We start from the raw sequence: 18,934 nt of genomic DNA on the forward strand, positions 1-18,934 counted from the left end.
GAGGTGAGCTAGGGATCCTTGCTCACTAAACGCTTGTTAATGCCCAGTCCAGGCCACGGCTTGGAGTTGCACCAATGAGTTCCTGCCTGGCATTCAAAGATCTCTGATCCGGCCTTCAGAGACCAAGAGCCGGAGGGAATCGAGAGGGGAGTGACGAGACTAAAGATGTATCTCTCGTGGATGTTTCTTCCTTCTCATGTCCCCAGAAATCCAAACTACCCACATGAGTTCTCACAGAAAGCGCCCGAGTTTGCAGCCCCCTGGCCTGACTTCATCCCCCAAGCCGGCGGGGAGAGCTACAAGGAGTTCACTGCTCTGCTTCCCACTGGACGGGGCCTGAAACAAGCTGACTGTTCCTTCTGGTCCAAGTACATCCGGGCCCTGAAGGCGGCAGGTAGCGACACTCGGTTCCAGGGCTGGGAGGCTGGTTGTGGCTGTGTCCTGATAAACTCCGCCTTTGGGTTCACTAGGTCCCTGGGCACTGGGGACTCTGCTCCTCACCAGGAGCTGCTCAGTGTGGGGCTCCTTTGTGAATGTGAAGGGCCCCTCTTGTGATGTGAAGCAGTCCCCAGAGGGTGAGGGGTGAAAGGGCATGGGGAGGGGGAATGAGGGGTGAGCCAGATTCTAACAGGGAATGCAGGTACAGGGAAAAATGGCAGCTTCTTGAAACTCCTCCCAGCACCCTTGCTAGGAGGGAGAGAAAAATCTTAGAGCTATGATTCTAGCCAGGATAAAGTGGGTTCGTCTTCCTGTTTATAGTAATAAAAGAGAAAAATGGATCCTAAGGAAGATGTCAGGAATACAGAAATAAACATATCCTTAAGAAGCTTCTAGAAGGGACAGGAAGCAAGTGACATAGACCAGTAACTGTCATCAGCTTTCCTGTTGCATTGGTAGAAGTTTGAGACCAGGCCATTCCTCCTCCCAAAGAGGCCTGACTTCTCCCTAGAGCATCTAGGAAGGGACCCTCAGGTGGGGGACAGGGGGTGGGTCACAGTGACAGTTGTGCAGCTGGGAGGGGTGGGAATGCGGTAACATAGAAAAGGGAGCGTGTTCAGCACGTGGTTTCCATTCTCATCTCTGCTTCTGGCTTAGTATTGTTGTACCCTTAGCTTGTTCTGTTCCTGTAGCTCAGAGACAAATCTGGTGTCCAAGCATCAGGAGTGTGTGTGTGTGTGTGTGTGTGTGTGTGTGTGTATGTGTGGGGTGTGTGTGTGTGTGTGTGGTGTGTGTGTGGTGTGTGTGTGTGTGTGTGTGTGGTGTGTGTGTGTGTGTGTGTGTGTGTGTGTGTGTGTGTGTGTGTGGTCTCTTTGGGCTGAAGGGACAGGGCTGCAGAGAACACACCACCTTGCCCCTTCTGTTTCAGATGGAACCAAGGATACACAGTCAGCTGGTGGTGAAGAAGAGGGCTTGGTGGTGGGGTCTGAGCTTACAGAAGACCCTCTGGACTCCCTGGAGCCAGGCCCCAAGAGCTACAGCAAGTGACCAGCTCTGAGCCGCCCAGCTGCCCGGCCAGCCCCTCCCCATGGTGGTGACCTCATTCTGTACCATACCGCTTGATCGCAATAAAGTCTCAATATGCAGTGAAGCAGCCGCGAGTTATGAATCCAAAGCAAGTCCTGGGTGAGCTGGGTCATAGTATCAACCTTCTTGCGTTTGACTCCCAGACAACTGCTCTGGACAAGAAATATTGACAGAGCATTGGCGTGTATCAGCCCACGCTGAGTGCTGGGGAAGCCAGGACCCTGTCCCTGTGCAGAGAGAGTCGGGCAAAAGAAAGACAGTCACACAAAAAGTAAGGCTCCATCAAGGACAGGCCCCAGAGAGACACAGCCCCACCTGAGGGATGAGACACAGTCCCACACAGCGAGCGTCCAGCATACAAGACAGCAGTCTAACAGACATGAGCTCTGTGAGGGTGGCAATGGGGGACAGTAGACCCCAGGACTCTGCCAGGAGAATTGAGAGACCTGCTTGTACATGGAAAGGAGTGGGACCAGGAGAGAGATTGACTCCAGCTTTTGTTTGATTTGGGCAGCTAGACCAACAGACGATTTTCTCCCTTACATTTACCTTCCTAGGGAACACACCTGTAAGAGCAAACCTGTTTAAAATTCTCACTCTTCCCTTCCCCTTCTTTGACCCCTTTCTGTCTCTTCTTCCTCCTTCCCTCTCTTCTTACACACACACACACACACACACACACACACACACACTCCCCAAAATAAAAGCAGGCAGAATTCGTTAGCAGTCTCTGTCATTTTCGTGGCACATCATAAAATGTGTTCACACTCATCATGTTGCTTGAGTTCAGTCCAAGCCCAGAGCAGAGCTTGGAAAGGCTCCTGCTGTGCTTGGATCCCCATAGCAGGGCGGAGAGGATGGCGTCCAACTCAGGTCTCTAGCAGAAGGAGGCTTCTCCAGAGAAAAGATGCCTCCACCTATCTGGCCATAGGTCTGGGTTGTGTTAAGCCTCTAAGTTTGCCATCCTTTGTTATAGCAGCCACAGGAAGCGAGTACACCACCTGCTTGTCCAGTTGTATATCTTGCCCTGGCACCAAAGCTCAGGTGTGACTAGATCAGTCTCTTCCTGGTCATGAAACACCCACTTCAGTCCAACTTCAAAGCCCAGTGTCCCTAGCACTGGCTTGAGAACAGATTGCCCCTCTCCTGTCTCATGACTGAATGAGGTGTGGGCTTTGCTGGTTAGGTTGTGACCCCTGCTTGTATGTACCCTGCGCTTCTGGTATGTTATGAAACACTGCTGGATGGCACCTGCTATTTTGTTCTCCAACTTGACAACCTAAGCTAGAAAACATCTTATATTTACATCCGGTTAAGTGAAAGTGCTTGCTGGGCAGATGTGCCCTGCCCACGGGGGCTGCTGATGCATGGAAACAGGAAACAGGAAAGCACTGCTCACAAAACCCTCACCTTGAAGAGTGGATTTGGAGCACCTACGATGTCAAGGAGACAGGGAAAGACAGGGGAGCCCAGGCGCTCAGAGCCTTGCCCTGGAACAAACTTCCTCAGGAAGCTGAGGAGAATATACAGTAGAGAGGCACTGAGCCCGACAAGACCCGATTCTCCACTGGGACTGGAGCAGGCAGTGCATGCCCCGCCCCCAGTGACCTTCTGACCACTCCTGTAGCCGGTCTAGGTGCCCCAGAGACCCCCCTGAAGCCAGGCACCAAACCTGTCCCCACGGGGGCTGGACAGGCAGCCAGAAAGGTGCTGTAAGCTTTCCTCTCCTTCTGAAAAAATCAGGTAAAGCACAGGACACCCTGTACCAAGGTCAGGGTCATGTCCAGGTCAAAGATAAACAAACGGGGGCCTCTCCCCACATGGGGAAGCAGGGTGTCCTTTGAATTCAGCAAAGCCTGACTCAACAAGGAAGTGTCGACACGAGCTGGAAGTGAACGCGTGCCGGAAGCACTCTGGAGAACAGGATGGACAATGAGGCAAGCCGTCCTTTCCAAGGCATGCTGGACATCTCCTCTCCCTGAGTGCCCTTTTGACCCTCCCAAGGCCAGAGGCCTGTGATGGCTCCAGGACTGGGCTGAGGGCTCAGTCACGCAAGCGGCCCCTTCAAAGCATAGGTTCCCTGCCAGGTGCAGGTGGCTCACGCCTGTAATCCTAGTTACTCAGGGAGGCTACGATCTGAGAAGCATAGTTTGAAGCCAGCCCAGGCAGGAAAGCCTACAAGACTCTCGTCTCCAATTAAGCACCAAAAAGCCAGAAGTGGAGCTGTGGCTTGAGCCAAAAAAAGCTCTGGGAATGGGAGGGAATGGGAGTGGGAATGGGAGGGAAAATGTGGGAGAGAGCGAGGGAAGGTGTAACAGTGTACAAAACAAAATGGGCTCTTTACCTGACTTGTGTGATTATAACCCCTGTACCGCATCTTACAACTAAAAATTAAATTAAAAAAAAAAAGCTGAGGATCCTGAGTTCAAGCCTCAGGACTGGTATATACAACAAAAAAGCATAGATTCCTATCCCCAAATTTCTGAGACTAAACAGATCTAAGAGTGCTCTTATTTTAAATGCATTGGAAATACTTCCTGGGCCTCCTAGTAAGCCCTAACCCCATTCTCCAGAAGTGGCCTAGTCTAGCCTTTAGATGACTCGTGGCCTAGTAGGCTAGTACCGAGTTACCTCATCACTCTGAGAAGTTAGTCACCCTTGACTTGCGATCTGTCAGTGCTGTACTCGGAAGTGAGGTCCTAACTCTTGTGTGCCACCCACTTCCTGTGCCACAGAAGTTGGGTAATGATTTAATTTCTGTTTCTCCTTCTGTGACTTTTGCAATTCCAAGGGATGCCTTCTCTTGCGCATTCCATCCACTTTGTGACGGCTTGCTGTGTAATTGATGAGCATGCTCACATTCTCAAATCATAGTCCCGCCCTTTCCCTTCTTACTTTCCCCTCATCCTGGCCAGACCCTTCTTGTGACTCTCTGCTTTGTCCTGAAACTGAGGTCAGCCTTCTGCCTCTCTATGGAAGACTGACCTGCATTTTCCTGGCTCCGGGTCCAAGTTATCTGACAGGTCTCAACATGTATGTGGGACATGTGTGCAGATAAACTGACCTACAGGAAAGCACAGAGTCAGGCACATTGCAATTGCTAAGGTGCGACTGTCGGCACCATTCGATGAAATCTCTCAGATCCCAGAACTCTTTGTTTAGATGTGGAAGCACCTAATCTGTCCCCAACTCTTAAAAGGCCAAAGTCTGAAAACGAATGCCTACAACTCACTGCCTTTTGCAGGATACACTAAAAATATACCAGTCGCCAAAAAGAGGAAGGAGTGCACCTGGACGCCAAGTGCATGTAAATTTGGCCCAGGCTGACTGCTGGGCTGCAGCTTTCGCAGTCCCACCATCTCCTCCTGGGTTCTGCAGAACTCTGCACACCCAAACTAGGGGCCAGAGGCCACCAGATGTCCCCTCCAGCCACCCCAGAACCTGCCCCCCGGGCTGGAGTAAGTCATAGGGCTTCATCCCTGAGCAGCCTCCTTTCTAAAGGAAAGGAACAATGATCCTACTTGTGTATATACAACTGTGTATACTTCTGAACATGGCCTTCGAGTCGTGGGCTAGGGAGCCAGAAGGAATAAAGGGATGTTCCTTAACAGTTACAGAAGTCAGATGAGCTGTTCCTAGTGGATGGGCGACCCCATGTTTCTTGATTCTCTGGGAATGATATGTACAATTAGAGAATTGATTCAGTGTCTGATGTTAGAATAAACAAGCAAAGGAAGGTAGGGTAGAGTTAAAGTCCTTTCGTGTGAAAAGACAGAGGCTTTTATCAGAAGTGACAGTAAGTCCCTGAAAAGAAATTTGGAGCAGACAGTTTCCAAGCTTTCAGGGCTTATGGTTTTACTATTCCATCAGGAGAGATGGTTAGGTAGTAAGAAGCCGAGGTACTGCCCTGATGATTTGATATCTGAGCAGCACCGGTGTCCTGGTGGAGAAAGTCATCCACCTGTGCTTTTGAGAGGATGAGGACAGGCATCTGAGGATGTGACCCTCTCTCAGCTTCCTCATTTAGCAAGGCCATTGGAAGGTCATATAGAGGTCATCATGCCAGCAAGGTACAAGTACAACCTTGATATGGGCTCCACAGGGATGTGACATAGAGGGCCACTGTCGTAACTGTTGGTCCGGTAGGTAGCTATCTGAGGGTGTAGAATGGAATCTTGTAGCTCAGGGTATCTTTCTGTCCCTGCTCCTGTCTACCTAGTTACCCACTCTAACAGTGGTGGGCCATTCATTGAACCCTGGACCTCCAGTTTTCTCACCTGTGTCATGGGTGGCCTTTGAACTTTGGTGAGGACTCAGGTAGGATTTATGCAACGGCAGAGCTCAACAGAAGTCCTCTTCATCCTTCCTCTCTATAGCCTTGTCATTTCCGGGTTGGGCCCCCAGCGTACCCAATTCCCACATCTGGTGAGTTCTCACCGGAGAGAATGGGTGAACGACCTTCAGAGTTGCTGTCCATTTTCAGAGGGAGAGGAAATCTCTTGTAAAGTGTGATGGACAGAATAGTGACTCATGACATGTCCAGCCTGAAGCCTGGGACCTATGCATTGGCTCTGTTGCGTGACAAAAGGGATGTGGCAAGCCCAATAGTGAGGCATGGCCTATAATCCCAGCTGCTCAGGAGGTGGGCTCAGAAGGATTGTGAATTAGAGGTCAGCCTGGGAAAAGTTAGAAGCCTTGTCTGAAAAACAAAGAAGCAAACAAAACAAAAGCACCAGTGACACATTTCAAGTAGTAGAGCCCTTGCCTATCTCCTGTGAGGCCCAGAGTTCAATCTCCAAGACTTCCAAAAATGGGGGAGGGGTGTTCGATAGGTGTCATGAAGGCTAGACGAAGTGGTTGACATAGCAGATCTCTGAGTCATCTTGTTGAGGCCAGTCTACAGAAATACAGACCTGTTTTTAGCCAAGTGGGTGGTAAGGGAAGATAGACACCTAGGGTAAGAATGATTCGAATGGTTTGCTGGTCCTGACATGGGGTCTATATACAAGGATCCAATAGGAACCCTGGGAGCTAAATGTGACCTCCAATAAGAAAAGGAGGGCCTTGTTACCACAGCAACGAACTGCTTTCTTCCCTCTTTAATCCTGAAGAGCCTCGACAGTGGTCCGGCCCAGAGCTTGATTTTAGCCCAGCCTTTCTGACCTACACAAATGTCAGCATCAAGCTAGCAGTTCCATGTACCTTAAGTGATTAAAAATTTTCATTTGTACCTTGGCAGTTACATGGCAGCCGCAGAAAATTTTAGCCCGATTGAAGATTTATAAAAGTTTTATGACAGAGAAAAGAATAGAACATTTTAGCCTGATGGAAGGTTTATAAGTTTGATGACAGAGAAAAGAATAGAACACAGAACAATAGACATGGAATCCACCCAAACCAGCACCTGAAGGTGACTTCTGACATTTTAGGGTATGTTCTTATTGGTAATATGAATCTTACTACATGTAATTAAGATGTATAGTGTGATGTTATAAGAGGCAGGCAGATGGTCAAATGGTTACTATAGTAACCCAAATTAACATATATCTGTGTGCATGTATGTACATATGTGCATGTGGGTGCAGGTGTATGCATATGTACATTTGTGTGTGTCAAGGACAACTCAGACCTTCTCATTGAACATAAATGGCATAAATAACACATGTTTTTCCTATCATCCTCTCAAACTCAGTGAATTGAAAGGCCTGTTCTTACATCATCTAATTGTTTACTAATTTGAGTAAAAGTGGCTGTGTGACTGAACAGTATTTTATGGCCTATTCTCAAAAACACTTTAATAAATGGTAGACTTGCGTCTATAACTTACTCTTCTAAATGATGTTTTAATCACAGTGTGTTACACAATGACTGGGTCTTGTCAAGGAAGTTCTGTTCCCTTTTTTGGTAGTACTTAGGTTTGAGTTTAGGGCCTTTTGCTTGCTTGGTGGGTGTTCTACCATTTGAGACCCACACTCACAACCCTCTTGTTGCATTGGTTATTTTTGAGGTAGGGTATTGCTTCATTGCCCTACCCCAGCTAAGCTGTGACTCTCCTATTCATGTGTCCCTGTATCGCAGGGGATGATAATCATGTACCACTATGCTCAGTCATTGAGTGAGATGGAGTCTTGAAAAGGTTTATGCCTGGGCTAGGCTAGAACACAGTCTCCCCACCCCCACCCCCATCTCTGCCTCTCAAGTAGCTAGGATTACAGGCTTGAGCCACTAAACTCAGCTAGGTTATCATCCGTACTGTCAAGATAAACCTTGAACTCTTATGCCCAGATAAGGATCCCCAAAGACCACCAAGGAGCCGATTCCCATGTAAGCACATGAGAGTGGTTTATAAAAAGCACGAGCCTGGACTCACAACCATCACCAAAGCAGTGGGTCAGAGTTGAGAGCCCCGACCCTCCCTCTAGCAAGGTTTTTATAGGGTTTTTGGGACTTCTATGAGTCATTGCAACACTTAAATCATATCACATAGCGGGAAAATCATAAAATAATTCTAAAAGATGATTAGTATGACCAATGGCGGGAACCAACCAGGTACTATTCATGGGGTTGATGCTCTTTGAAATGATTGGCTGGAGCAGATGGTCTGAACCCCGACCGAGTGGTCCTTATCCTGTTATCTGCTGATTAGCTGTGCTTAGCAGAATTTTCCGTAAAGGGGGTTGCTCCTGGAATTTGGGCACAAGGTGATCAAGGGGAGTTGCTGATTTCCTGGAATTTGAGCTCAAGGGGAGTTACTGACACAGTTCCCAGACAAAATGGAATCCAAACCTAATCGCTGTATTTTGTTCAGGCTTCACAGAACATCTGGACAGGGCACAGCTGTGGTGTAGGGTGTAGCTTGCAACTCTGAAGACAGACCGATGTTCTCCAGAGTTTGAGCAGACGCGGCTAATGGTGGGAAAGTGCAGCTTGCATTGGTAGCAACTTGATGGCATTTATCCTCAGCCACCAGTCTGTTGTGAGGACGCAGGTCTGCCCCCAACTGGGCGGCTGTGTATCCATGACCATTATGGCTGCTGGGCTGTTAAACAAGCAACGCCAGCATTTCTGCCTAAGACTTTAGCCTTTACGGCATAGACAGTGAGCTCTGATCAGGAAAGAACAGCAGTCCAGATCAGCACCTCACTAAGGGTGAGGCCAGCATAGGCCTAGGGGGTTTCTACCTCTTAGCCTGTGTCCCACAGTGCTCTGCCTGGAGTGCTCAGCCTCTCTGCTCCCAAGCAACCTCCTTGTTCCTCCTTCCTGTCTCTTTAATGGAGCCTGCTTTGGCCTCTCTAGGCATTTGGAGATTGTCTTCTCTACTGCCCCACAGAATATCACTTGCTGTCATTCTCTGATTCTCCAGACAGTGGGCAGCGGGAAGGCAATAAAGCATCATACGGGTTCCCATGGCAGTTAAACCCATAGAAATGATCTCATTTCCTTCAGCTCTCCAATCCTTCTGTGGTCATCTCCCTTTAAAGAGAATGACTGGTTACAGTTCCTATCTCTCATGCCCAGGGAAGCCTAGTCCCCGCATGAGATAGAATGTCGGGAATGACCCTGGGAACTCACTCTGGGGTGGGTTCTGAGACCATGAGGCGTCCGGGCTCAATGACAGCATCTCTCCCGGCTAGAGGGCTGCACCCAGGCTGAGCTCCTCACGGCAGGGCCCCTTCCAGCCTTGCCAGCAGGCACCACAGCTTCAAAGAGAGCAGCTGGCTTCCTAGACAACAGCTGTAAACAACTGCACCCAGATGTGGATCTGCTGGCACTTGGCAGACTCTGAAATCATCCCCCCTACCCCCCACCCCCAGCCCCAGCCCCCAGATGAGGCGCTTTCTCACCAGGAGCCGACAGCCTTCCCACCTCCCTGGTAGGAGGGCAGGGATCCTCTTGTCTTCTCTTCCAGACATTCCAGACTTGGAAGCTTCTCTTTAGCAAGATGACAGCTCCCTGTCTGTGATGGTGAAATGTATCCCCGGCCCAGTGCCAAGCAACTGATCCCGCGGCAGTGCCTCGTGGGTGCTGTGTACAGCGCCTGGACTGCTCCTTCTCACGCTCTCTGTCCTCTGTGATGCTCTGACAACAGACACCCCATCCGCCCCCTGCGCCTACCGCCTTCTTCCCAGAGTATCTCACTTTCCTTGGCTCCTTCTCTTACCCTCTGCTCAAATCTGCAGGACATGTGACAGACCCTGACCACAGACCAGGACAATGAACGCAGCCCACAGAGCATCGGGAAACCACTTTGATATGTGATACTAGATCATTCTGAGATCTCGGCCATTGTACTGCCAGACGGAGATCATTTTCCATTGCGGGAGGCCCAGCCTCCCGAGAGGGCAGGAAATCTTCTAGTAAGACTGTCTCCCATATTCTCTTCTTCCTCTCCTCAGCCCCTCCTGATAGGGTCGGGTCCTTTTACATAGTCGGGTAAGTCATCTTCCCCGAGCTGAGCCATCCTTGTACAGTGAGTAGGGCAGGGACAGAAGCTTGCATTTCCTACCTCATTTAGCATTCTCCTAAATGAAAGGACCATCTCCTCTGTTTTCTATCTTTAGTTCCACTGAGAGATCCCACAGGCTTTGAAATGATAGTAGTAGTTCCTTCATGTGAGACTCAGTAAGTTTCCTCACACTCTCGCCAGCTATCTGGATGATAGTGAGGGTCTCCCATGCGGTGGAGACCCTCCCAGTGTCTGCTGCGTGTGTGTGTGTGTGTGAGTGTGTGTGTGTGAGTGTGTGTGTGTGTGAGTGTGTGTGTGTGTGAGTGTGTGTGTGTGTGTGAGTGTGTGTGACTTCTTTCCATCACCAGCACAGCATGGAGTTGATACTCTCTTGTGTGTTGGGGCAGGTGGTTTTCACGAACTGGAGTTGGAGGCCATTTCCACGTGTGCAAGCACACACGTGTCTACAGAGGTACTGTCTTGTGCTGGTCCAGGAAGAAAGGCACATCCGTGTCAGCTTGCGTGTGCTGAGGCTGGCGGTGGCATGTGGTGCTTTCAGGGGCCAGAGCTGGAGGTCGGGTGGAGTGTGGGAGAGGGAAAAATTTGTATATGATTTGAGATTTTTTTCAAGCTGTCTCTTGCCAAGCGGTTTCCTCTGAAGCTCAGATTCAGCCCATATGGCCTGGGGTGGAAAATACCATTGTAGGCAGCCAGACCTGACTCATTCTGAAAGCCTGCAGGCCTCCTGCTTACTACTGTGTGTCTCACACTCAAATCTGCTCCCCGCACCTCCTGTCTGTGTGCTGCCCAGAGGCCTGCTTCTCCCCCAAAGCTCAGGACGGTCACAGGAGATGCTGGATCACAGGTACCATCCACTCCCTCCTTGTTATCTGCCCTTGTCCAGTGCAGCGCACGCTGCTACTCTAAGTTCGAAGCTCTCTCCACCTCAGCCTCTCTTACTGAGGACCTTCTTCAAAGTCTCACCTCTGCTCTGCTACCCCCTTCTCTCCTACTTACACTCCCTGGAAGTGGGGGACAGGCACCACACACCTCAGAACCATATAGAAGTGATGCCAACACCTGGAAACAGACTCTGTCCGACAGAGAGACCGTGAGAACTGTGGGGAGTGCCGGGGAGCTGCTGGGGATGAACTCAGCTCCTTGGCTGCTTCTCAAGACCACGGGATGTGTCCCCAGATCCCATCCACGACCCTTCCCCTGCTCCTGATCTCCCTGGAATGTGTCGGGGGGCAGGTGTGGGGCGAGCATTGGTCCAGCATGGGTACCCGCCATCTTGTCTTCCCATCGACATCTTACTAGGTGTAGGGAAGCTGCAAAATGGCTGCCACTGAGGTTCTGCCTCTAAGGGGCTGGTGCAGCACATGAGTCTGGAGCTACATCCACCTCAGGGTGCTGGCTGAGCTCCAATGCCAGGGGTTCACAGGGTGCACTGCTGTGAGTGCGGGCAGAATAGGTGTTGATCTGCTGAAATACAGGCAGCCATCAGCTCACTAGTTACAGCCCCTAGGCATGGTGACAGGCTGACATCTACCAGTAGGGCACCATCCTCCATCTACCAGAGGCTTGTGTCCCCACTGAGGACAGTTTCTCCCACCAGCTACCCAGCACAACTTCACAGGCGCGCACACACACACACACACACACACATATCCACCCATGTGTGAACCTCCCGAAGAGGCCCTGCCCAAGCCAGTGAATTCTCTGGGCAGTAAATGCCATATTCCTGCCTCGAGATCCTTCTTTAGCAACTCAATAGATCAAGAGCCGAGCCAACCCAGGCTTCTGCCTTCCTGAATCCCCTCTTCTGGCCCCCCTGCTCTGGCCCCACCCGGCCATCAATCCCACATGGCCTCCTTTCCACCCAAGCCCATTTGCTTCAGGATTCACTGAGGCCTAAGGGAGGGACAGGGTGGTCCTTCCCAGACTCCCATGCAGCCCCTGGACCCAGAGAAAAAAAGAGATCACTACTGGCCAGCTGTTGTCCTTGCCTGGAAAAGCCTCTGACCGGAAATACTGCACATCCAGACAAATCATCTGATTCTTACTATGGTGGATTAGGAACTTTAGAGTCAAGACGAAAGATGAACAGAAATTCAACGTAAAGTCGATTTTGACACCTGCCCCTTTCCTCCCTGGTACTGGAAACTCAAGGGTAGGGTATTTCTTGATAAATGGAATTGATTCAAGTACAAGTGCAGGCTCTCTGGTAGCCTCTGAGAATTTTTTAAATTTTATTTGAAGTAGTTGGACCAAGAGATTGCAATTCAGCACGAGCACGTATAGCCCCTGAATTGCGGTGAAGGGAAATAAACTGGAGCTGTGCGGAGGCATCTCAAGGCAAGGCAGAGCTGGCTTTCGTCACCTCCAGTGCCCCAATTCACCATTCTCTGGGCCGTGATTTAACATTTAGTTAAGGGACTGATCACTCCATTTGAGTGCACACAGGGTACTACCTTTGGCTACTATTTATCTTACTCTGAATAGTATATTGGTGATCGTAAGGAAGTTACCAGACAAAGGCTTTGCTTGATGGATAGAAGCTGCCATTTACTGTTTAGTAGGAATGTGTGCGCTGTAGGTGATGCATTTGGGTGTGTCCATGAAGCTGACGTCTCTGACTCGAGAAAGGCCAAGCTGTGATCAGTGAGCACTCTCCACCGAAACGAACACCTCAGGCAGGAGCCACCCTTTGTTGAAGCTCTTTAAGGCTTTTTTTTCTTAAACCTGTTCATGGATTTTTTTTCAATTATAAATTTCGTACGAAATCATGGTAAAAAAAAATTTACAGCAAAAATAGTGTAAGTTAAGAGGAATCAAATGTCACTGTGATTTCTTCTAGAAATCCCACAAACAGATACTAGATATTTTGATGTGTTTTCTTCAGGCCTTTTTTCTCCATGTGGGGGTTTGGGGGCATTTACAAAACTACACTAATTCTTTATATATCCCTTGAATCTTTTCTTAACATCTGCTATACGTCATGAACTGTTTCAATTTTCCACTGAAATATCTGTGAAGCCACCAAAGAAGTGGAAAGCGAAACCTAACTGAAGGAAAATCAAAGCACCTTTCTACTCAAAAAGGACTAAGTATATATAATAATAACACCTTTCTATTCATGGAGGACATAGCATATATTATAAAAGCACTTCATTACTCAAAGAGGATATAATACGTTCCAGGCATTGTCTCCTTTACCACAGCCTGAGGAAGTAGGTACTACTTCCCCTCCCACTTTACAGATGAGGAGACTGAGATTTCTACGAGTAATAGGTAACAGAAAACAAGTTGTGGAAATAGAAAAATTGGTGTGTGTACCTCTTAACCACCATTCAATCATTCATTCACTCAAATGCATGCATTCTGCAAATGGTTGAACGCTTGCTTATTGCCAGATATTCCTCCAGATCATGTCAACAAAAAGAGCAAGAAGAAGAAAATAATGGGGTTCTACTCTATTAGAGGCTGAAAATAGTCAATGAACAAGTTAACTAAATAGAGCAAGTAGGATGTAGGCTAACAAGACACGGAGGTGGGATTCCTGCAACTGGGAACAGGATGGTAAGGTAGGCCCTGCTGAGCAGGTAACAACTGAGTAAAAAAGAATTGAGTAAAAATAATAAAGGTGAAAATTGAAGAAGATGAAGAAGTAACTCATGCAGCTATCTGGGTATCATGGTTTGGATATGAGGTGTCCCCCCAAAAGGCTCACGTGTTCACAATTTCATCCAATCATTGGGAGGTGATTGCACCAAAAGGGTTCTGCTACCATCAATGGATTGATTAAGCCATCAATGAATTCCTGATCCAATTGCTTTGTTGGGAGGTGGTGAGGTGGGCCTAGTTGGAGGATCTCATTCTCGGCCCCTCTGCTTCCTGGTCACCATGGGGTGAATAGCTTTACTCCATTATGTTTTCCTGCCGCTATGATGCGTTCATTGGTGTTTGACTTAGCCAAACACCAATCTAAACCTTTTCAACCATGGGCCCAGACAAGTCCTCCCTCCTTTAATTTTTTTTTAATCCGGGTATTTTTCATAGTAGCAGAAGGGTATAGACTATTAGAGGAATAGGGAAAGTCAGAATGGCTGAGGCAGAGGGAGAAAGAGAATAAGAGGGGATAAGATTTGAGTCTGGTCAAGGCTCCAGCCCTTTCACGCTCATGAGAAGGTACCAGGTGAGAGAAATGGTGTAACATGGCACAACTTGATTTTGAACACACCTCTCTGGGTTGTTTGGTTTTGCTTTTTCTTTTCTTTTTTCTCCCTTAACTTTATTGATAGAGGCTTCTGCATAAGAATCTTCTTTAAATTTTTTTTAATTTTATTGTTAAGTAGTTGTACAAAGAAGTTACAATTCCATAAGTCAGGCTATGAGTGCAATAGATCTTGATCACTGTCACCTCGTTCGTCATTCTCCCCCATTATTTCCCCTCCCAGCCCTACCTTCAAATTACGTAGTTCAGTTTTTATATACCATATAGTGGGAATAATGAATGAATATATTTGTTCACCCTACCTCTCTCGATTCAGTCGCTGGTTTTTGTGTGAAGAAAAGATTATAGAGAGAGTGAGGATGAAAAGAAATTACACAGTAGAAAAATAACTGTAGTTGCCTAAGCAAAAGACAAGTAATTGGACCTGGTCTAGTGGCAGTGGACATGAGACCCAGACGCCAGGCCCCTTGTGAGGCTGGCCCAAAGCTCCCAGCAGCAAAGCAATGTGTGGGGCTACCCTGGGTGAGAGCCAAGGTCTTCAGGTGAGATGAACTCCCCTGGAGACATTGTCCTAGGGAAGGTAGAGGCCAAAGGCCTGATCCTCACCCCACAAGGTGAAGGAAGCCAGTCAAAACTAAGACAGCCAGGTGGTGCGACAGTGAGTCTCTTCTGAGAGCCCACCTGAAGCGAGTTTCCTATCATGGGCTGTTTCATCATATCTACATTCCAATCTGGGGGAGACGGTATTCTCCTCAACTTACAGACCACAGAAATAGTGACTCCAAAAGCAGAAAGATACTATCCATGTGTCAAGTAGGACATAGAAGAGCGAGGAGAAAAGCCTTTCTCTAGTGTCTTGATGTGCAGTGCCCCCAAGAGAAGCCAACATGGAAGTCAGACTTCTCTTTCTACAGTACCCTGGGAAACTGGGCCTCACCATAAGGGAGGGGGCCTGCTGCTATACCACCCAGCTTCCTCTTGCCTGCGATGAGATGACTATAAGCTACAATCCGCACCTTCTCCCAGAGACACTGGACTCCAATGCTCATGGAGGCATTGATGACATTCCCTGGTTGGGTGTCCTGCAGGCCCTGTCTCATTGCACATGCCCTTAGCTAGATTCCCACATTGTCTTCCAAGCACATCCCTTGCCACAAATTCTGGGGTTGCTTTTGTGGGTACCCAGACAAGGCCACTGTGGTGAAGATCACAGACCCAGCTGGAGGGGGATAGACATGTCCCTGGTCATGTGGAGATGGCACCCATGCACACTGTCCACGTGTGTGATCCAATGGCCCTGCTGTGGATGTGGGTGGGGGCTCGTGTCTGTGTGCCAGCTCATCAGTTACAAACCAGAAGGGAAAATGTCAGCTGCTTCTTATGTAAATATTGGGCAGGCTGAGTACGTTTCTTCTGCTTCTAGTCATTTCGGAGTTTCTGAAGCTTTTCCACCCTTCCCCTTGGATGGAGGGTGGGAGTGGAGGTGGGGGATGAGGCTATTCTTGTTCTAGAGACTCAGGGTCCCTTTCCTGTGTTATCTCCTTCTCCCTCCCCAACCACTTGAGTCCCAGAAGGGATGATTTTACAGACATTCAGGAGCTGCTGGGCAGAGCAGATACCCTCTCTGTGCCCTAGATAGCAGAGAGTTTACTGGAAGGTACCACATCCATCTGTGTTAACCCTGACATGCCATCTACCTCCGTGTTCCCAACCCGAGGAAAGAGTGTGGGCGGAGCTGGGGTCAGAACAGTTGTAGGTTTCATTAGGGAAATTGTGGGGGCATCGTCTGTCTGTGAATGTGTCTGTGGAGGAGTCATTTGACCTCTCCGAGTACCTGATCTTATCTGTAGGAAGAGGATGGTGGAGGCTCTCCCCTGACCCCACGGGTGGCTGTGAACTTCACAGGACACCAGGAGTCAGAAGAGGAGTTGTTTGGGGTTTTTTTTGTCAGTCATAGGACTTGAACTCTGGGTCTGAACGCTGTACCTTATCTCTTCAGCTCAAGGCTACCACTTGAGCCACTGTGCCACTTCCGGTTTTTCTGAGTGGTTCATTGGAAATAAGAGTCTCATGGACTTTCCTGCCTGGGCTGGCTTTGAACCACCATCCTCAGATCTCAGCCTCCTGAGTAGCTAGGATGACAGAGGTGAGCCACCGGTGCCCGGAGGAGGAGGAGATTTTTAAAAGGAATATTAGACCCGGCAAACATGTCTTCAGATCTGATCTCTGCTATTTCTGTGACTTTGAAGGATAATGTCCCTGAGCTTCTGCATCCTCATCTGCAGAATGAAGTGGAAATGTTTTCATTGAAGAAGTAACACAGGGACTGCCCATCCCAGATACTGACCTGTAGAACCTTCTCCATAATGTCCCTTTCCTTTTTCTTTTTTTTTTTTGGGGGGGGGTCCGGTCATGGCGCCTGAACTCTGGGCCTGGGCGCTGTCCCTCAGCTCTTCAGCTCAAGGCTAGCACTCTACCACTTGAGCCACAGCACCACTTCCGGCTTTTTTCTTTTCTGCTTATGTGGTGCTGAGGAATTGAACCCAGGGCCTCAGGCATGCAAGGCAAGCGCTCTACCACTGAGCCACCTTCCCAACCCTCCCTTTCCTTTTCCATGTCAACCCAGCCTTCCTAAGAGATGGAGGGAAGGAGAAGCAAGAGCGGAGGAGGAAGCTGCGCACCTGCCTTTGCCCAGAGGTGTCTGTCTTCCAAACCTTCCAGACAGCCAAGAGCTGTCTGACAGCTGTCTACATGCAGCGTGCCACAGCCCAGCCAATGTACTTCGATGTTCTTGGTCATCCCCTGAAGTGCTTGGGGCTATGGAATATTCTGGGCTATCCAAAAGCTTGGCCTACTTCATTATGTTATTTGCTCATTTTACCATTGTGACAGTAAAAAAATAATAGAGGTTTGTTGTTTTATTATAGAAAAACTTGAAATACAGGAGATTAGAACAAACAGGCATGATTTCATCCACTAGGGAATATGTCTCCTTACTCGGATGCCTTTTTCCTCCCCTATGAAAAAGATTTTCTTTTTAAAAAATTAATATCATGTCTCCTATTTGGCCAACATTCGAAATGTCTGGAATAGTCTATATCCTAACTATTTAGAACTGCCAATGCTATCAGTCAACTGAACATAAGCACAGGCTTATTTGAGATCCACAGACACGTGGATCTTGTGCTTGCTAGTGGATCTGCACACAGAGGCTCACAACCTTTGCTCCATCTCCCAGCAAGTTTAAGTACTGTTTGCTTTTTCCTTTTTCATTGAGATATAATCATGTTTCACCATGAACACACTGAAACATTAAAAGGCATGGGTAAGCAGGTACTGGTGGCACACACCTGTAACCCTCGCTACTCCAGAGGCTAAGCTCTGCGGATCCAGGTTCAAAGCCAAGCCCAAGCAGAAAAGTCCCCATGAGACTCTTATCTCTGATTAACCACTCAAAAACCATAGTGAAGCTGTGGCCCAAAGTGGTAGAGTGCTAGCCTTGAGCAAAAAGAACCCAGGGACAGTACCCTCAGCATCCAGATTCTGAGTTCAGGCTCCCCAACTGACAAAAAGAAAAAATGAAAACAGGCCTGGTTAAAGGCAATGAGCTTGTTCTACAACTATCCTGTCACAACATTTTCAGTTTCACATACTTTTCCTTGAAAATGACAGAACTGGAGTTGGAATCACAGCCACACTTTGCCCACAGTTTTACCATTAATAAATGTGAGTTGATGCTGGGTGTGGAGGCTCACACCTGTAATCCTAGCTGCTCAGGAGGCTGAGATATGAGGATTGTGGTTCAAAGCCAGCCTGGGCAAGAAAGTCCATGAAACTCTTATCTCCAATGAATCACCAAAAGACTGGAAGTGGCTCTGTGGCTCAAGTAGTAGAGCACTAACTTTGAGCTGAAGAGCTGAGGGACAGCATCCAGGCCCAGAGTTCAGACCCCACAACTAACATTAATAAATAAATAAACAAAGGTGGGTTGAGTTCTTGTCTCCCGACTCGTTTTCCTTGGCCCATTCTAACTCATGTAATCTGAGACAACTCCTGATCAAGGAAGAGATAAACAAAACCAGGACAGTATCTGCCTGTGTAGACACCCAAAAGTGAGAGTCAATCTGTCAAATGGGCATATTTAATGTGCTGGATTTGAAGAGACCTTGGACAAAATTATACTGGGCTGTCCCAATGGACCCGAAAACAAGCCTGCGCTTTTTACTAACGCCTTTTAGATAGACAGATATTTAACCCTCGATGACCGAGGCACAGCAGCGTATGGTGCAGGAAGATGAACAGAAAGGACGATTGCAGCTGAGGAAGTGACCACACAGTGGGCCCCAGGGAAGAAAGCCACCCCTCACTTGTCTCCAGAACGCCAACACAGTCTGACACCCATCACGTGACCAAGTAGAAATGGCAAGTCTACAGTTAAATGCCAAAGGGTAATTCATACATGCAAGACTCTTTAAACTTGATGACAAAATTGTAACACAACTTATAGACAGTGCCTTATAGTTTCTGTAGCACAGGAAGATGATACATCTTCACATCAGCTGATTTTGTTTATTTTTTAATATCTGATGCCTACAAAGTACTGAACCACCCTAGAGTATTTGGACAAATCCATTTGGATAAGTTTGTGCAAACTTTATTATATCTCAGCTTCATGAAAACCGGGGCTGATTTGCTCTATTGTATTCATTTCTCAGTAAATACAGGAA

At 48.3% G+C, this 18,934-nt stretch overlaps 1 protein-coding gene across 1 annotated transcript in view; it reads left to right on the plus strand.

Moving 5' to 3' along the window:
* Window positions 1–1,583, plus strand: part of Tg (thyroglobulin) — a 185,934-nt gene extending 184,351 nt beyond the window's left edge. Inside the window, exons 47-48 of the mRNA XM_013025192.1 lie at window positions 207–394; window positions 1,367–1,583. Of these exons, the coding sequence (XP_012880646.1) occupies window positions 207–394; window positions 1,367–1,485 (307 nt within the window). The 3' untranslated portion in view covers window positions 1,486–1,583. The remainder of the gene's footprint in view (window positions 1–206; window positions 395–1,366) is intronic.
* Window positions 1,584–18,934: the final 17,351 nt, after the last annotated feature.

Source organism: Dipodomys ordii, unplaced genomic scaffold, assembly GCF_000151885.1.
Source record: "Dipodomys ordii isolate 6190 unplaced genomic scaffold, Dord_2.0 Scaffold82, whole genome shotgun sequence".
Classification (NCBI taxonomy): domain Eukaryota; kingdom Metazoa; phylum Chordata; class Mammalia; order Rodentia; family Heteromyidae; genus Dipodomys; species Dipodomys ordii.